An 18,946-nucleotide genomic window follows, 5' to 3' on the forward strand; every position below is an offset into this window, starting at 1 on the left:
ATAATGACTTGTTACTATTATCTATTTATAATCATCTGACATAAGCATCACTTTTAAGAAGATAAGCAAAATAAAAAGACATTCAAAAATTGCTGTTACAGCTAAAGAAGGCCTCAGGCAAGCCAGGAATTGAGCCAAAGCTGGAATAATCCTTTGGTCATGCGGCACTGATGTGAGGCCTGAGGCCTGTTACCAGCAGTGCCAGTATTGCCATTACACCTCAGATCCCATGGGAAAGGGAACTCTGGGCAGGGTAGGACTGATCCTGCTGACAAGGAAACCTGCTCCAGCTTGTGCACATGGGTTCAGGGTGAAAACACTGAAACCCAGCCCGTGGCCAGGCCTGCACCAGCACAGAATTCACAGAGGTGAAGGTGAAGCACTGGGGACTCAGTGGGGAATTTGTCATGGCTCTGCCCCGGTGTCTGAGCAAGGCTGTAGTACCTGGGCCACATTCCATTGCTGTATTTCCATGTGGCTGCAGCAGCAGGTCCTGCAGGGCAGCACAAAGCTGCCAGAGCAGCATTCCCACACCCCAGGGGCTGTGCAGTTCCTCACTGCTCTAAAAAATTCTATTCAAGGCTCCCCCACCCTTGAGGAAGGTATGATCCAACACCACAGTCATTCAGAGCAGGTTTTTGCTCCTACTGCAATCAGCCCTGAGAGCTGATGCTTCAGGGCAGTAGCTCATGCTCTAAGTCTGTCACCCTGAGCTAGACAGCAGGCAGGAAATGCTCTGCCTTCTCCTGGGCACTGCACAAGTACCACTGAACTGTCAACACCTGAGACACCAACCCTCCACCCCCTTCCCAAGGCTGAAAATACTATAGAAATGGAAGTGCAGACTCATTGCTGAAGTTTGGGTTTTTTCTCTAAATTTTCAGCCACAACAGAACCAAAAGTAACAATTCTGAGTTAAGGGGAGAAAGAACTGTTGAGTATAAAAGCCCCTCCAGCAGTGTTCCTTTCTGTGCCTTTTTGCTGGCAGTGTGAATGTACCAGAATTACCTTTCATAAAAATGGTCATTTCTGATCACTGTTCATTTATTTATTAGCCAAAGTAACACACCCACAACCAACACAGCCAAACCCTGCTTTTAGAAAATTACCAAATATGAAAAAGTTCCTCTTAGTAACATTTCCCTCCCACCCTCATTCTCAAAATTACACCTTAAGTCCAGACTCAAGAACAGTATCACAAGGACATTTTCAAAGGTCCAACCAGCACTTCATTGCAGTTTTTCCCAAACAGACTCTTCATGCTGCTGCAGTATCACTTATCTGGGGTAAACTACAGAAACTGGGATATCACTGTTTGTACTTCTTGTCTGCTCTTTTTAGAAAGCCAGACATTCTTGAGTTGAAGCTGCTGGAGTGCAAGGCAAGTGCTCTGACCCTGTCTGAGGGTGTCCAGGCAGCTGCCAGTGCCAGCAGGAGGAGGGTCCTGCAATTCCCAGTTTCCCCCTTGTTGACCTCACCAGCCATCTCTGGAAGTGGACGGATTCTGCCCAGCAGAATTTGCAACCAGCAGTACAGAAATGCACTAAAAGACACTAATACTGACAAGGTCAGGGTTCTGTTTCCATGAGCAACTCAATCCAGTTGGAGCTCACACATTCAGTAACTGTCGTAAAGCACACTGGGTACGAAAAATAACCAAACAGTGTTGCAAGATTCGGGAGCTTGGAAAGGAATAAATTAGGAATCACTAGAACCACTAAACTTCTTGGGCGTGTCCCCTGGTGAACTGCAAGTTCCCATTTGTCCCAGTCAGTCTCTGTCTCACCCCTACCTCAAGGGAGAGGTGCCTCTACAGGCCAGGAGGTGGCCAGCAGCAGAGCATGGCCAAACCTCAAGGTGCCAACAAGGTGGAGAAGAGTCAGAGCCTGTTAAAATTAACAGCATGTGAGCTAGTCTTGGATAGAGAGAAAAACACCCAAGAGGCAGCAGATTTTCCTGCTACAGACGACCATCATCAGGGAAATGGGGTATCTTGCTAGTCACCTGATAGTGCTTAATTCTCAGGGGAATCTTCAGCATTAGTTCTCATTGTGAAAATTTAAAAAAAAGGCAAGTAACACTGCCTTTAACCAGTTCACCAAGTAACAACTCCAGACATCTCAGAGAGAACAGGGAAGGGTTTGAGGGAAGCAGGATGGAAGGCCAACCCCTTCCTCTCCCCTCTGCGAGAAGATTCCCACCAGGATCCCCTCCGCTGCTAGGATGACTTAAGGGGCACTTCACCAACCATTCCGTGGAAGTCCTTTGCCAAAGTTGTCTTCAGTGTTGGTGTGGAGCAGAGGCAAAGCCTGGGGTCGTGCCGGGCTAGTGCGGGCGGCTGCTGGACTCGAGGTGGGAGCGCTTGCCGGCCGCCAGCACGGCGGCGCTCTCGGCCTGCTCCGGGAACGGCCGCTTGTACGTCCGGCCGTGCCCGTTCAGCGCCCCCCGCTGCCACTTGCAGATGTCCCCGTTCAGGATGTCCTGAATGTGCTGCACGATCAGGTTTATGGCAACTGCAGAGAGGAACGGGGAATAGAGGACGTGAAGGATCTCCTGGATGAGTTAGCTAGAAAATGTGGAGCATCCAGCCCTGCTCAAGTTTTAACAAGCCCTTAAATGAAACTCTGCCTGCTGTCTGCACTGAGGTCAGACCTCAACAGGTCGCTTTTGCAGCCCTCCACAGGCTGAGCAGCTGGGCTTTCTGATCAGGCTGAGCAGCTCCCTCCCCTCCAGCAAAACCCCTTCCTCAGGAGCAGGCACTGCAGGCAGCAGGGTGCCTCCTGCTCCATTCCCAACCCCAAAGGTGTCTCCCCAAGGAAATGAGGCACCCCCTCCTCAGGAGCAGGCACTCCTCCTGCTCTATTTCCAACCCCAAAGGTGTCTCCCCAAGGAAATGAGGAACCCCCTCCTCAGGAGCAGGCACTCCTCCTGCTCTATTTCCAACCCCAAAGGTGTCTCCCCAGAGAAATGAGGAACCCCCTCCTCAGGAGCAGGCACTCCTCCTGCTCTCTTCTCAACCCCAAAGGTGTCTCCCCAGGGAAATGAGGAACCCCTTCCTCAGGAGCAGGCACTCAAGGCAGCAGGGTGCCTCCTGCTCCATTCCCAACCCCAAAGGTGTCTCCCCAAGGAAATGAGGAACCCCTTCCTCAGGAGCAGGCACTCCTCCTGCTCTATTTCCAACCCCAAAGGTGTCTCCCCAGGGAAATGAGGGAACCCCATCCTCAAGAGCAGGCATTCAAGGCAGCAGGATGCTTCCTGCTCTCTTCCCAACCCCAATGGTCTCTCCCCAGGGAAATGAGGGAATCCCTTTTACCCATGTTGTCAACGCCTCTGGGGATGATCACATCTGCATACTTCTTTGTCTGCAAAACAGAAACAGTGGTGGAGGAGGCTGTTGATGGGAGAAGTCAGCTTCATTCCAGGAAGAAGCAACCAGAAAACTGGGCAAAGATGGAAGTGCTCCAGGGTTGTAAGTTAAAGTTCTCTCTCATGGTGACAAGCTAAATAAATTCCAATATCACACTGGGAAATGTGCACTGGATTTAAGCTCAGGGATTCTTCTTACTGTCCCTTTGCAGAGAATCACGAGGTAGAAAGAGCAGGTCAGGTGTGGAGTCCTCTGCTTTTACCCATTTGAGCTGCCTTCAAACAGTGCCCATGTCAGGCAAGGTCTGTTTGCCCAGAGCTGGTTTTAATCAGCATTTTACAAGGCATTGTAAATCTCTGCTGAGAGCCAAGGTATCCAATGTGCATGTGAAATTCCTGCCTGCCTCTGATAACATTTTATTGATCTTTGCCACCACAGCACTCCTGCTTTTTCTTCCTCCCCACAGCTCAAAAAAGCCGACAAATTCAGCATTTCTAATGAGTAGTTTTAGAATCCCAGAATTCCTTTGATCTAGGGGAAGAGGCGCCTGAGTTAGTCTTTTCCAATTTATTTAATCCACATATTACTGGATTTTGTTCTCATAGGGTTTTTACAAATTAATTTGATTATTTTAGTACCTAAATTGGCCTCACACTACATGGTGTAGCAAGCAGAGCTAGAATGGTCTGCACCAGGTTTTCACCAGTGTTCCCTCTGAGAAATGCTGCTGGAAACCAAGCTTTTCTTTCTTCCTACAAGACTTAAGAATAAACTGAGAGTGGGAGTCTTTCATTCAGAGAGACCCATACTTAAATAGCCCCAGCAGCCAGCAGTGAGAAAACCTGCTTGAGGCATTTCCATGGTGCTCTGCCAGCAGAAGGGACCATTTCAGTTCCTTAACAACCAGCTTGAAATGGTTGAAGACATGAGGCAGAGAGGAGAACGTGGGATTTGTGAAATACAAATACCAAAAGCCACCACTGCTGCCCCTACAGCAGCTAATTCCCAAACAACCCCGCTCCTCTAGCCCTCCCCAAAAAAAGAAGACCCCACAAATGAAATTAGTGAGAGGCTTCGTACCGGCAAGCAGAACTCCTCAAAGGCAGGCTTGACAAACGTGGTGTACTGGGTGAGGATCTGCTCCAGGTCCCTCCCACGCTTCATATCTCGCAGAACTGGGAAAGGGAGATAAAAGCCCTGACTGTTGTCCCATAGTGGGGACGGATAAGGAGCAGGGGCACGGCAGGGCTTTACCTCTGCGGGACAGCCGGACGTCAGAGTCCGTGTCCACAAAGAGCCGCAGGTGGAACATGTCCCGAATGTCCTGGCTGTAGAACACCAGGATCCCCTCAAAGAGGACAACATCAGCAGGATACACCACCGTGGTCTCTGCCAGCCTGCCAGGAGGAACACCCAGAGCTGTTAAACAGGCTCTGTGCCCAGGCTGGGGACATCCCCACACTACCCAGGACCTCAGACAAAGGCAGGGCCTACCGAGAATGTGTCACGAAGTCGTACGTTGGTACCTCAACCGTTTTGCCCTCAACAATGTTCTTCAGGGTTGAATGCATCAATTCGTTATCGAAGGCATCTGCGGGAGGAAAGTTCAAAGAGAAGGACTTTCAGATGCTGTTGTATCAAATGATCTGCTCAGATTTTTCCAGACCCAAAGGAAAAACCCTCTGCCTGGTATTTCACCATAAAAAAGGAACTTGCAGCTTATTCTTTCCTACCACTAGCACCACAGCACTCTGTGCCCAAGTGACAATGGCTGTGTTTGGTTTCAGAGATAAGGAAGAGACAGTTTGCTGTTCACAAGCAACTACAACACAATGAAATTAAGAGCTCAAAGGTAAAGCCGGTCATTTCATAATTTTATCAACCCACTTAGTAATTGCGCAATCTTTTGCAACTTTGTTCATCTGTTAATCAAGGGCCAATTGGAAAACCCCAGGCATCCTTCATGGTTTCCATTACCCGCCCAACAGGCACCAGACTCCAGCCAAGGGCAGCTCCCTGTCCCGCCTACAATCCACAGCACTCCCCCGGGCAAGGGGAGCAGCTGTTTGCGTGGACAAGAAGTAACAGGAAAGGATTTGGGGAATGCTGTGGTTCATTAGGGAGCCTCTCACGAGCATGGAGTGGAGCAGATAGCAGGCTGGCATGCTCAGCACCTCTGCACGGCTCCAGAACAACGGGCACACGGGAAGGACAAATGGATGTTCTGCTGGGGGAAAGCACATTTCTGTTCTCCAACACTTCCCATTTCCTGCGGGGACTTCCCGTGAGACCCAGCTGCGCTCCGAGCACGGACCGAGCCCTGCTGGGGTCGGGCCGGTGGGGGCTCACCCGGGTGGTCGAAGTTGTACTGCCCCTTGAGGGCCTTGGCCTGCTGCTCGGCCGTCAGCACCTTGTAGAAGCTGTCCTGGCTGAGGATCAGCACCTTGCGCTGCCGCTGCTCCACCTCGTTCTGCCCCAGCAGCTCCATGATCTTCTCGCACACTGTGGACTGAGCGGGACGGGGGACTCAGCCGGGACGGGGGGACCCCGACCCTTCCTGCGGCCCGGCCCCCAGCCCGCCCTCAGCCCGGGGCGCAGCCCGGGGCCGCCGCCGGCGATGCCCCTGCGGGAGCCGCGCAGGTCCCGCGCCGCGCGGGCTGCCGGGGGCGAGCCCCAGCACAGCCCCAGCACGGTCCCGGCAGGGCCCCGGCACGGCGGGCTCACCTTGCCGCTGGCGGTGCCGCCGCTGACGCCGATGAGGAAAGGCTTGGGGTGCGGCCGCTCCGCGTCCGGGCCGCCGGCGGACGCCATGGCGGGATGGACGGCGGGGGCGGGGCCGGAGGTGGAGAGGGGCGGGGGCGGGGCCTGGATGAGGGCGTGGTCCTGAGGGGGCGTGGCCGCGTGCACTGAGCGCAGCCGGCCTCAGCCCCGGGGCCGGAGCACCGGCACGGACAGACGGACAGATGGACAGCCGGACGGCTCTGCCCTGCTACAGACAACGCTGTCTTATCCTGACACTTGCGTGAGCGTGTGTGTGAGCGTGTGTCTGTCCCCGGCTGTGTGTTTGACACCTGTACCCATGTGCATGTGTACATCTGTTCCCTGTATTTTACACCTGTTCCCTGTGTGTTTTACACCTGTAAGCATGTGCATGTGTACACCTGTTCCGTGTGTGTTTGACACCTGTACCCACGTGCATGTGTACCTGAGTCCCCTGAGTCTTACACCTGTATCCATGTGTGTTTTACACCTGTTCCCCTGTGTTTTACACTTGTTCCCGTGTGTGTTTTACACCTGTTCCCATATGTGTTGTACCCCTGGTCCTGAGTGCAGGTGTGTGCAGAGCGCTGTGCACAGGAACTGTGAAGAAACACCTGAAGGTCCAACACAGAGACACCAGGATGCATAAACACACATATGGGTAAGACACCTACACACAGTGTGTGCACACACATCCTGTGCGTGGGTGCCATAGAGATAGCCACACACACATGTTAAACATTAATAGCTATAGCTACAATATGCAGAATTTTATATACATTTTGTGTATCAATAGAGCCGGAACACACACCACATTCTATATGTAAATACAATATTCTAAAATAAAACCAAATCATATGTTTAAACACGAACAAATTGAAGCTTCTTGACTGCCCGGCGCCCATCACCGGTTCCATGGGCCGGCCGGACCCGGACCCGCTGTCCAGCCCCGTTTGCCTGCCCGGTTCCCGGTCCCTGCGCACGCCGAGCCGCCGGTGCTGCGGGCCGGGCTGGCCGGTGCGGGGCGGCGCCGCCCGCGGGCCCTGGGCAAACAGCAGCGGGTCAATGATTAACCGGCCCGGCTGCGCTCCCGCCGCCCGCGCGGGGCCACGCGGGGCTCGGGGGCCGCGGCGGGGCCGGAGCGGGCCGGGCCCCGAGCGGCGGCGGTTGGGAGCCCGCGGGCACCGGCGTGAGTGGGGCCGGGGATGGGGCACCGGGGGGAACACGAGGGCAGCCCCATGGCACCCCGGACCGGGGGTGACCGTGCCGGGAGCGTCCCGTCCCATCAGAGCCTCCCTGTCCCCGCAGGCCTCTCCGCGGATGGACGGTGAGCCGCCAGCCGGGCCCCAGGCCCGCGGCCCCGCCGCGCGGGGAGCGGAGCCGGGGGACGGCAGCGGGGCGGCCGGGGCTCCCACCGGGACAGGCGGGGCGCTGCCCACCCCCGGGGCTCCCACGGAGGCGCTACCCACCCCCGGGGCTCCCACCGAGGCAGCCGGGGCGCTGCCCACCCCCGGGGCACCCACCGGGGCGCCCTGGGCTCCTACCGGGGCTCCCACCGAGGCAGCCGGGGCGCTGCCCACCCCCGGAGCTCCCACCGGGACGGCCTGGGCTCCCACCGGGACGGCCTGGGCTCCCACCGGGGTTCCCTCCGGAGCAGCCGGGGCGCTGCCCACCCCCGGCCCCCGCAGCGACGCCCCCGCGGCCCCCGGGGACAGGCCCGTGGCCGTGTCGGTTGTCTCCAACTCAGCCTTCGAGGGGGCTCCTCCACCGTACTCGCCCCCGGACCCCAAGAGCTACCACCTCCTCTACCCGCCGTTCCCGGCCGGCTATGCCCAGCAAGGTCCCGTCATTTACCCGCCGGGGCCGGGACCGCGGCCCTACCCAGGCCCGGGCTTCCACCCCGGGCCGCTGCCCTACAGCCCGGTACGTATCCCCCACCCCGGTGTGTTCCTGCCCCGCTCTGCAGCAGGGCTCACCCCTTATCTCCCTGCCGGGTCTGTGGGGTCCCCGCGGTGCCCTGAGCAGCACAGCCCGGGCGGGGAGCAGCTCTAACCTCCCCCGCAGTACCACCCGCCGCCGGGGCCCTCACCCGCCGGCCGCGGGCATCACCGGCCCAAGGACTACACGGTGGAGTCGGTGCTGGTGACCCTCTTCTGCTGCCTGATCACCGGGGTCATGGCCCTCGTCTACTCTCACGAGGTAAGCAAGGACTCACCGGGCAGCCCCGAAGCCCCTCCTGGTGCTGCGGGTCTCCTCTAAGCGCTCCCCTGATCTCTCCCTGCCCCAGACCCGCGCTGCCCTCGCCCGTGGGGACATGGCCCAGGCGTACCTGGCATCCAAAAAAGCGCAGTCACTGGTCCTCATCAGCCTCCTCATCGGATTGTTCGCCTCCATCAGCTGGATCGTCTACGTGCTGGTGTCCCTGTACCAGTGACAAGGACCCTGAGCCCCAGGGCGCCCGAGAGCTCCTGGTGGCTCCACCTGCGCGGGGGTATGGGGCACGGGCAGGTGAAGTTGCCACATCCTTGTGTGGAAATGAGTGACAATGAAGTGTTTTTGGGGCTGTGGGGCAGCGTCCGTCCTTCCTGGTGGGGCGGGGAGCTGCCCCGGAGCCTTGAGGCATCTGCTCAGCCCAGGGCAGGAGGAGCCCGGAGCAGGGAGATGCTGCATCCTGCCGGATCCAGCTCTGGGCAGGGTCCATGGGTGGGATCAGGCTCTGCTGCAGGATGCTGAATCCCATTGCTCTGGGCTCCCACTTGGAGCTGCCAATGGGACTCAGGTGCGGAGGGAGCATCTTGTAGGATTGGGGTTGGAGGTGGAGCAGAAGTAGCAGGTGTGTGGGAAGCCCTCACTGGTCATTAATAGTGTAACATACAAAGTCATGTATGCAATTCTACGGTAATTCTGCACACACACCCCACCATACAACACCCACCCCTGTACTGCCACCTCTTGCTGCTTCTAGACTGAAATAAAATACAGCTGTAGCCAAAACTTCTGTTTTCTCTGCACACCGAGGGCCTACCTTGCCATGGCCTTTGCCCACCACAAAATTCAGGGTAAGTTCTCCTGCAACAGCTGAAATCAGGGTTTAGCAGGTGGGCACCAGGGAAGGGGAATCTCCCTGTGCCTCTGGCCTGGGCAGTTTGGGGGCACCCTGAGCTGTGGGCAGACAGTGTCCCCCCAAGCTAAGCTGGTTCCCTGGGATGCAGCCCCACATTCCAGCCCTGGCACAGGGGCCACATGCTCAGGTCAGTGTCTGGGCACTCTCCTCCTAAGCTGGCCTGTGACAATTATTTCCAGAGGAATTTTGAACCCTGTCCAGGACTGAAATAGCTCCATGGAGGGGTTATTTATAGCCCTTGGCTGTGGGCACACGGCCATGCACGGGCTGGGCACACGCTGGGAGCTGGGCAGCCAAAACCCTGACACGGGGGACACCAGAGCCCAGGGAAGGTGACAGGAGAAGATCTCCCCTTGTACTGAGGCAAAGCCATCTTGGCAGAGAGAGGGAAGAAATTAATAGTGAAAAAATAAAGGGGAAAGAGGCACACGAGAAAACATGAGGCCACACCAGCGCCAGAGGCGGATTCGATTGTCACTTTAATCCACAGACTGTGCATGCACTGTAAACAGGATCATCAGGCAGGCTCGTTACTGGTGTTTTATTTGTCTTTAATATAAAAGTTACAGGTCTGAAATGTCTGCAGGAAGATGCCACCATGGGGGTTAGTGGTAAATCTATAATACAACGGAACTGCTTGGGGGAGAGGCCTGGGGCAGGGGGCTGGTGACGGGGGGCATGGCTTCTCCCCACTCCCTGCCCCGTGTGAGAGGGCACTCAGACTCTTCCCTCTCCCCAAAAAGATGTGAGGATGCTGCCTGCAAGATGGGGACACACTCATGGCCAGTCTTGCACAAGGATGTTCTGGGTTTCTGCTCCTGGAGAATGGGGGGGTCTCTGGTCAGCAAACCTGAAGCTGCTCCAGGTGGGGGACCCTCCTGTAGGGTCCCTCCAGCCCTGAGAGCCTGGCCTGAGGGTGGGACACGAGCCAGGAGCTGCGGCTGGGACACTGCTCAGCTGGGGATGACAGCAGAGGAAGGGGTGAAGGGGGAGGAAAGCTGGGGGCACTCAGCTCCCATCCCCACACCATGGGCTGAGCCTCTGGCTCTGGGGGTAGGCAGAGGGCAGAGACCAAAACCTCCTTTGTGCTAACTGTGGGCTCAAGTGCAGGGAAGAACCTGAAACGGCTCCTGCTGGTTGGGGATCTCAGGATCACAGAATTTGCTGACTTGAAGGAGACCATCAGGATCACCGAGTCCAACTCCTGGCTCTGCACAGGACAATGCAAAAATCCCATCCAAACACTTCTTGATCTCAGACAGGCTTGGTGCTCTCCCCTCTCTGGGGAGAACTTTTTCCTGATTTCCAACCTAAACCTCCCTGCACAGCTGCAGCCGTTCCCTTGGGTCCTGTCACTGCTCACAGGTGAGGAGATCTGCACCTGCCCCTTGTGAGGCTGCTGAACACCACAATGTCCCCCCTCAGTCTCCTCCAGGCTGAACAAACCAAGTGCCCTCAGCTGCTCCTCACGAGGCCCCTCCAGACCCTTCCCCATCCTTGTGGCCTCCTTTGGACACTCTGTAATAGCTTAATATCTTCTTTTATATAGTGATGCCCAAATTTAGTGTTGTCAGCAAAGTTCCTTAGTATCCCTTCCAGTCCTGTGTCCAGGTTGTCAGTGAAGATGCTGAAGAGCACAGGGCCAGGGGTGGAGCCCTGTGGAACCCCAGTCAGTGCCAGTTTTGGGGTGTCCTGTGTGCCCGAGCCACTTGCTCACCCCTCAGGTAACACGGTCACTCAGCTGGATGAAGACAAGCTGGCCCCTCCTGTCCCCCTGAACCCCCAGGGCTGTGACTGCAGAGCCACCAGGGCAAAGCCCACACCACATCCTGGGTGTATTCATCACCCTTTTCACCATGCTGGGCTTTTAAAAGATCTTATTTACAAAGGAAACATGGATATGACTTCCTGGGAAGGCTCTGGGGAATGCAAAGCTTTGGCTGGACAGAACACACGGCTCCAATGCCCTCAGTGCCATGAAAATAAACAACTTTTAGAGTGTTCTGGCTCAGACCCCGTGGTTCAGCATGAACAATTCCTGCTCTGACGCTGCACAGAACTGTGTTGGACCCCACACTGCCCTCCCCCAGGTGCCCTCATGGGCAGGGGGTCTCTCTGTGCTTGGCCACTGTGTGATCCTCGTGCCTGAGTGCTCAGGAAAATAACAAAGCAGGGTTATACCCTGGGCTGTCACTCCCTCCTGAGAGCCAGGCAGAGCTGGCCAAGGCTTTTCAATCTGTTTGGAGAAGGAAAGGAGTGCAGCTCTGATTCACCCAGAACAAACAGAGGCTTTAGCAGGCACAGAGTTGCTACTGAGAAATAAGTTAAGGATGCTCTGTGAAACTCCATCTCTGTATTCCTTGGGAGATGCTGCCCTAAACCTGCAGGATTTTGTCAGAACCCTGTAAAAACCTCTGACAACGTGACAGGGAGCTGAGGAGGGTCTGGCAAAACCTGCAGGACACACTCACACCCACAATCCAACTGCAAACCACTGGAGCAGCACAGAGAGGAGGGATGTGAGACGGCCTGGCTGGGGCTGTGCTGGGTGGGACACAGAGGGGGGACACAAGGGCTGAATAAGGCACACTGAACAGATGGGGTTAACACTGTGTGTGTGGGAAATGACACCCCTGCCTTGCCCTTCCGTGCTGGGCTGTCCCTGACCTGCTGGCAGCAGCAGGACTGGGGACAGGGACTGGCTGGGGGTCCTGCCAAAGCACAGCTCTCAAAGCACAGCACTGAGGTTCCAACAGGGACCCCCAGAGAAAAACATTTGGCAACAGAGAGAGGAGAGAGGAGTGGGTGGGAGGACAGGGTGGCTCAGCTGGGCACAGGGCTCCTTCCTGGTTCCCAACCCAGAATTGGCTCCTTGAGGAGGCTCCAGCCCCTGCTCTGCAGCCAGTGCCCACCTGGCTGCCCCGAGCCTCCTTTATCCAGCACTCGGAACAACATTGTCACTGGTTGTGGACTTTATACAGACTGGTTTGCACTTGTCTTGTGTTTTTTTTTTTTTTCCTATAAACTCATGGGTATTCAGACATGCATCAAAAATCTCCAGGGGGTTCTAAACACTAGGTATGTACAGTCTGTATCCTACAGCATTTCCTGTGCAAAAGCTAAGTACCATCGCTAAGAGACACGGGGGCACAGGCAGGTGACCCCCAGTACCTGGGCAGTCCGTGTTTCCAGGTCCAGAGGGATTTACTGTTGCTTAAATAACGAGATCTGAGAGGAGGAGGGGGGTGTGATGACTGGAGATGGCGGGTCCCTGCCCACATTTTCAGTGCCTCTTCTGCATCTACGACCGGTGCCTTCCTGCCGTGAAGAAGGCCCAGAGATCTGGGGTGAGCCGAGACCCCTGTAAACACAAGCAGCTCTCTGGAAGCAGAGCTCCTCTGGCAGGCAGCAGGAGACACTTCCATCCTCACGAACACGTTGGGAAGGTGGCATTGCAGGGGAGACTCCAACCCTCGGCTTCCTTGGCTGCTGCCCAACGCCGCTCCGGACACGAGTCAGTGGGCGCTGAGCTCCTGCTGCCCCTGCTCGGGATGGAAACAAGAGCCAGGGTACACCTGAATGCAACAGGCCAGCAAACCAGCATCACGCTGGCGTGGGACACTCCTTCCACACAGCTCTGTCCCCGGGGTTAAAGCTGGTTCATGGCACAGAGGGGTGGGAGGAGGAGGAGGGCGAGTGCAGCGAGCTCCGGCCGATCGATCTCTGCCCTCGGCGGCTGCGCCGGCCGGCATGGCCACCCCCAGGGCTGGCTGCCAGCTGGGAGGGAGGGTGTGTCATCCAGTGACAGGTACAAACATTGAACTCCAGTCTCATAGCTGCCCTCGGCGCCTCTGCGGAGCGATTCTCCTCACACAACCCCTCCTCCTAGGTTTTCTCTTCCCGATCTGTTTTCCGCCTCGTGATGTTCCGCGGTTTGATTTTCAGCGACAGTTCCCACAGGGCCTCCTCAGCCAGGTGGTCGCTGAAGTCGTTGAAGAATGACACTATGTCGTCGTTCCTCTTGATGTCGTAATGTCTGGAAAGCCACAGAGGAGCTGCAGTTACACAAGGGCTGCCTGGGCTCCTCTCCTGCCTTTGGGCCACCCCTGTCCCTGTCCTGCTCTGAGGACACCCAGCACTGTGTGTGGGCTGTGCCCTGTGCTCATGGCAGTGGTGTCACACCACAAAGGGGAAAACCTGCTGCTGAATTGAGGGGAAAAAGGCACTTATCATACAGAAATCAGCAGGTAGATCTGCTGCCTCTGCTGCAAGACAGCACTGAAGAAAACCCCAAACATCCCAGAGAACACAGGAATCAGCAACGGCAAAACCTGAAGGCAAAACTTATCTGGATCCCAAAACTAATATCAGAAAAATGCCCTTGCAATGTTTATCTAACCTAGAGAGGGAAGGAGCCTGATTAGAGCCCTGTTGTTCTCAGCTCTCCTTCCAACTCCCTTCCCCTTTAGATTCCCTTCTCCTTGCCCAGGGGCTCCCATGTCCAAGCCCCAGTCCCCACCTCTGAGCCCCACTGCTGCACTTACACTTGCTGGAAGCACCTCATGCTGTCCAGGATGTTAAACTGCTGCCAGCGCTTGGAAAAGTTCACTTTGCTGTCAATGTAATCAGGGTTTCCCAGATGGACAAAGGTCAGGTCCTGCAGAATCAGGCCTCTGAAAGAGGGAAAGGGGCATCAGGCCAAGGGAGAAGGCAAACAGACACAGAGGTTAGTCACAAAGGGCAGCCCAACAAAATCCAACAGCCTCCCACTGCCACCAGAATGGCAACCTTATCCAGAGGGAAACACTCCCCAGCAGCAGATCCAAAGGTGTTGAGATGCAAACACCCCCAGCCAAACTGCTCCAGAGAGCACCCATGGGCTGATGTGGCACGGTGCTGCTTTACCCCAGGGGCTGGGCAAAAGGCAAAGGCTGAGCTCAGCAGCAGCTGCTGAGAAATCCCTGAAGGAGGCATTTGAATGTGCAGAGCAGTGTCAGGGGAGGAGCTGCACTCACAGGTAGGGGATGCAGGGGGGATCCACGTCGGCCAGGGCCGCTCGGTAGGCGCGGAAGGACGAGGAGCTGTCGATCAGGGTGCAGTACTCAGCCAGGCCCTGCAGCACACAAATCCCCTGCTGACACACCTGCTGCAAAGCCATTCTCCCTGTCACCTCCCCCCTGAGAGCCACACAGAGCAGGGAGGTAATGCCATGCTGCAAACACCTCCAGCTGATTTACTCAGCCCAACCCTGGGGTGTTCGCATTGCTGCCTTCAGCCACCCCCAGCCTTGGGCTGCAGGAGGAGGAGGAGGAGGAGGAGGAGGCTGTTGTCCCCTGTGACTGTGCTGGCACTCCTGCAGCTGTCAGAATGCCCAGCCACACTGAAGGCTTCCAGCACTGTGGCATTTTACCCACTGGAGAGGAGTTATCCACCATCCCTGCGCCCTGGGACACTGCTGGGATGTAAAACCACTCAGCTCTTTCACACATAACCACACTCAGCCTACCCCAAAGCCCACAGGCCCCACTGCTCCTCACCTCTGAGGTTTGCTTCTGCCACTCCAGCCTTCGGATGGGTGCAGAATCCAGTGCAGAAAGAATGGCCAGATAGGAATTAAAATTATTCAGCTTTCGTAAGTGCTGTCAAGAGGGAGAATATTCCAGTTACTTGAGAGCTCTGAAAAGCCTTCTAGCATCAAACAGCTCTACCAAGCAGAGGGCCCCACTCCCCTGCCCCTTTAGACAGCAGTGTGTGTGTGATTCACAGGAAAAAACAAACTGGTACCTTCATAATCTTTATAAATTTAAGGAGCAGCCTCTCTCGGTCCTGGGCTTTCTCTTGTAGCATAATTATTGAACGGACCCTGGAAGAACAGACAGAATAAAAGATAAACCTGCTTAAGCAGAGATCAGATTTCCTCTTGTTTCATTAAGAAAGCTGATCACTAATAGGGATGGGCCAATGCAAAAAAGTTCACAATACCTCAAACTTAAATGGAGCACTCTAACCCACAGCAAAGACAGGATACTGTCACAGAGGGCCTTTATTTGCAAGGGGAATGTTTGTTTCAAGAGCTCAGTGATATTGATAATTAATTCCTCTGTATTACAAGACCCTCCTTATTTTATTTCTGCTGTGCTCTGGGGCCTTAGATGAGTGCTCTGCATCTATTTCCTGGCCAAAAATACACATTATCCCATTTGTAACAAAGGAACCCAAGTCTATGAGAAATACTTGGAATATTTGCAAGGCATTGGAAGTTAGGCACAGTTCAGTGCCATGTTCTGAGCTCCTTACCAGTAGGACATGTTATTAAAGTGCTCTGTGAACTGTGTCAGGTTGGGGCTCTTCTCTTCATTTTGTTCCTTTGCCCAAAGCAGAACTTCTGGAATCTGCCAAGGAAGGAGAGGAGAGGGTAGTGAAAATACCACACATTAAAATGGGATTTCCTCCCCAAGATTCCCAGCTGCAGCCTGTGCTCACAGGCCCTTGCTGGCACAAGATCAGCTGTGTCCTACAGTCCAGCAGGTGTCTGGGAGAGCTGGCAGAAGGTCCAAACCCTCCCACTGCCCTCAGCCCATCCTCATCTCTGTACCTCGATTTTATAGAAGAGTTCAGCATCCAGCAGGGTCAGCTGCTCAGCTATTTCATGGCTGTGGAAATCATGCAGTGTCCCTGGCCTGTGGAAAACAACCAGGAAGTACCAAGGCTCAGCAAATGTGACCTGTTTTCTTATCTTTCTTGTATTTTGAACTGAGGAAAACTCTTGTGTTCCCAGGGAAGGGGTGCCCTGGCTCTCAGAGGACACAGGTATGGTCACAGACACCTCTCCTCACCTGGCTGCCACCCCTCTGGCTGCGAGAGGTTTGATGGAGTTGGCGTAGCTCAGCATTTTCTTCTGATCCACCTTATCCAGGATGTTCTTGCGCAGCACCCTGGCCAGGCTCAGCTCTCCACTGCACACCAGCCTGAACACCAGGTCCATCAGCAGCTTGAGGATCTCCTCTGTCAACTCCACCAAGCTGGGAGGAAGGTTTAAAATGCATGAAAGGCATCAGAGCTGAGACACTGAGCTCTGGGGTTTGTATCTGTACTGAGTCTCATTGCTCTTTCCTACCAACAGAAATTTCTCTTCTTCCCAGCTCTTTCTTTCCCAGAGATTCTCCTTTTATTTGTTATTTTCAAACCACTGACCCATTTAGGACACACAGGAACAATCTGTTCTTCCAACAGAGTTCAGCATTACAGGTGTCCCACTGGTCAGGGTTGGGGGATTTCAGCTGTCATTACAGATTAGGTTAAAAAAATGCATCTTCCCTAAAACCCACATTTCCCCAGCTGCCAGGTTTCTGTGAGTTACTGACCCTGCATCCCAAAATGAAGAAAGGAACTCACCACAGCTCATCCACCACTCTCACCAGCACAAAGAAGGTGTTCTTACTGACTCTCTTCTTGAACGTGTCCGGGAAGTGGCAAAACTTCTCATATGTTGGTTGTAAATTAAAGAATTAACTCAGTGTAGCCCCATCAGCATCAGTGCAATTCCCAACTGCCCCAAGGAATCATAAAATCATTGAATGATTTGGGGTGAAAGGACCTTAATAATCATCCAGTTCCACTCCCTACCACGGGCAGGGACACCTTCCACTGCCCCAGGTTGCTCAGAGCTCCATCCAGCCTTGCCTTGGACACTGCCAGGGATGGGGCACCCACACTAGAACACTGTTCTGTCCTGATGGAAACTGGTGCTTGATTTCCAGGAGATAAGGGACACTGAGATGGCATTAAACTGACACCAGCTGCTGGTAGCAGGGGTGTGAGGAGGAACTGACACCTCACAGAACTGAGAGCAGGTGTACCCTGAAATTGTTCTCTCTAAGGTGGCATTTAATGAGCAGCAATTCCCCACAGTGATCTCCCCCACTGGTCTGTGACATCTGCTCTCAACAGATCTCAGATGTCACCTCCACCTTCCTGGCTGCCCAATCTGCTGCAAGGACAGTGACAGGGGCGACAGCACAGGCTGAAAAACCTTCTGCCAGGTGGACAAAGGGACTGAGAGCAAGGTTATCAGTAAGGCAGCACTGGCAGGGGTAGCCCAGGCAGGACTGTCACCTGGCTGAGCCGTGCTGTGTCCCTGGCTGCTGATCCAGAGCAGCAGCTCTGCTGCAGATGGCACTGACGAGCTGCAGCAGGACACGGTGACGTCAGGCTCCCTCTGACGTGGCTGCACAGAGCCACAGCCACCAGGGCCACCAGGGCCACCAGGGCCACCAGGGCCACCAGGGCCACCAGGGCCAGAGCCTGCCCTGCTCTGCTGGCAGGGAACAGAGCCAGGGGCAAGGAAAGGCAGCAGGGTGCTCAGGGAGAGCCCCTCTCCATCCTCTGCCAGGAATGCTCACCCTGCACATCAGGGTTACCAGGCACAAGCTCAGCTCAGGGCTGGGAGGCCAAGAGCATCTTCAGGGCTGAGTTTATTGCAGTAAGAGAGAGAAAGCCTTGATGGTTTAATCATGTCTAATATTAAACTACACTTTCCCATGCAGGGAATACCCACGGCTCCTCTGGAAGGCAGAAGGTTCTCTGGTCCCCACTCCACAAATGAGATGTCCCAAATAAAACACATTTCCCCAGTGACACACAAAAATCTGAATTGCTCCTCTACCCTGCCAGGACCCCTCAGGAGACAACTCAGGTCCAGTATCCACTGTGACTGGACCTGCCCTGCAGCAATTCCCACTGGAGAGAGTGGAGGTGAAGGGATTCCTGCCTGGGACACACCAGGGCCAGCACATCCCTGACCATGCTGCCAGCAGGCTTTTGACCAAAACCCTGCCACCAGCTCTCTCCACACTGACCATCCAGCTCTGACTCCTGATGGGAGTCAACTGCCTCTGATAAAAGGATATCTGTACTGCAGCTTCTTGATGAGCTCTTCAGGGGTAATAAATGTCCTGTATGTGGTCAGAAAGGCTTCACAGTACAGCACCAGATCTGGGGGAAAAAGCAAAAAAGCTTCAGTCAACTCTGCTTTCAGAAAAAGGAGCTCCTTGTGAGGTTGAATGCAGATATACAGAGGAGGACAGGGACACATTTTGGTGTGAGTGAACTTCCCAGGAACGCTGTGCTCTTGGTCCTTACCAGCAGATGGACCCTTTGGCACAGGAGCAGCAGTGACACTGCCCTGTCCCCACCGGGCTGGCCCTGGCTCCCACTCGGGCTTGTGCCTCATAAAAGGGTCAGTGAAAATCACCTGCTTGTGGGACAGGAGCTACCAATAATGTGTCAGGGAAAAACGTAGTTCAGACCTTGGGGATGCTTAAAAAAGAAGATCTGATGGCAAGAGGTGATGCCTGCTCTGTCTTTGGGGCTCAGGCAGGTCACTCTGCCCTCCCAATGAGGAACATATGTGTTTCAGCACATGCTGTGGGGCTGCAGATCCTCTGCCCTTTCTGAGTTCCACGAAATCCATCCCAGGACAGTGTAAATAGAAGATTACACTGATTTACAAGATTATTTCCAGCCGAAAGAAAAGCAAATTGCACTACAAAAACTGATGCTGCCCCAACACAGATGGGTGCACACAGCCTGTGCTGATCCACCTGCAGGACAAGGTGCTGCAGGGCCTGGAATTGCAAAGGCTCTGGGCATTATCATGGATGGAATGGAATGGAAGCACAAATTGCAAACAGGAA

General features: G+C 54.8%; 3 protein-coding genes across 3 annotated transcripts in view; 1 reads left to right on the forward strand and 2 right to left on the reverse strand.

The window, feature by feature from the left end:
- Positions 1 to 1,026: 1,026 nt before the first annotated feature.
- Positions 1,027 to 6,194, reverse strand: UCK1 (uridine-cytidine kinase 1). Its single transcript, XM_059486181.1, has 7 exons — positions 6,092 to 6,194; positions 5,717 to 5,876; positions 4,862 to 4,958; positions 4,622 to 4,764; positions 4,448 to 4,542; positions 3,314 to 3,362; positions 1,027 to 2,513 (listed from the first exon to the last, which is right to left on the reverse strand). Exons 1-7 carry the CDS (start codon positions 6,176 to 6,178, stop codon positions 2,326 to 2,328), a joined length of 819 nt encoding a protein of 272 aa, XP_059342164.1. The 5' UTR covers positions 6,179 to 6,194; the 3' UTR covers positions 1,027 to 2,325.
- Positions 6,195 to 7,441: 1,247 nt separating this feature from the next.
- Positions 7,442 to 9,121, forward strand: PRRT1B (proline rich transmembrane protein 1B). The gene is made up of 3 exons (XM_059486521.1): positions 7,442 to 8,050; positions 8,192 to 8,326; positions 8,415 to 9,121. Exons 1-3 carry the CDS (start codon positions 7,448 to 7,450, stop codon positions 8,559 to 8,561), a joined length of 885 nt encoding a protein of 294 aa, XP_059342504.1. The 5' UTR covers positions 7,442 to 7,447; the 3' UTR covers positions 8,562 to 9,121.
- A 603-nt stretch (positions 9,122 to 9,724) lies between these two features.
- The window catches only part of RAPGEF1 (Rap guanine nucleotide exchange factor 1), an 84,914-nt gene continuing 75,692 nt past the window's right edge, over positions 9,725 to 18,946 (reverse strand). The window contains exons 17-26 of the mRNA XM_059486180.1: positions 18,157 to 18,245; positions 16,647 to 16,735; positions 16,088 to 16,273; positions 15,847 to 15,931; positions 15,549 to 15,643; positions 15,036 to 15,114; positions 14,789 to 14,890; positions 14,267 to 14,364; positions 13,796 to 13,924; positions 9,725 to 13,287 (exon numbers count right to left, since the gene is read on the reverse strand). Of these exons, the coding sequence (XP_059342163.1) occupies positions 13,137 to 13,287; positions 13,796 to 13,924; positions 14,267 to 14,364; positions 14,789 to 14,890; positions 15,036 to 15,114; positions 15,549 to 15,643; positions 15,847 to 15,931; positions 16,088 to 16,273; positions 16,647 to 16,735; positions 18,157 to 18,245 (1,103 nt within the window). The 3' untranslated portion in view covers positions 9,725 to 13,136. The remainder of the gene's footprint in view (positions 13,288 to 13,795; positions 13,925 to 14,266; positions 14,365 to 14,788; positions 14,891 to 15,035; positions 15,115 to 15,548; positions 15,644 to 15,846; positions 15,932 to 16,087; positions 16,274 to 16,646; positions 16,736 to 18,156; positions 18,246 to 18,946) is intronic.

The sequence above is a fragment of the Ammospiza nelsoni genome, chromosome 20 (genome assembly GCF_027579445.1).
Source record: "Ammospiza nelsoni isolate bAmmNel1 chromosome 20, bAmmNel1.pri, whole genome shotgun sequence".
Classification (NCBI taxonomy): Eukaryota; Metazoa; Chordata; class Aves; order Passeriformes; family Passerellidae; genus Ammospiza; species Ammospiza nelsoni.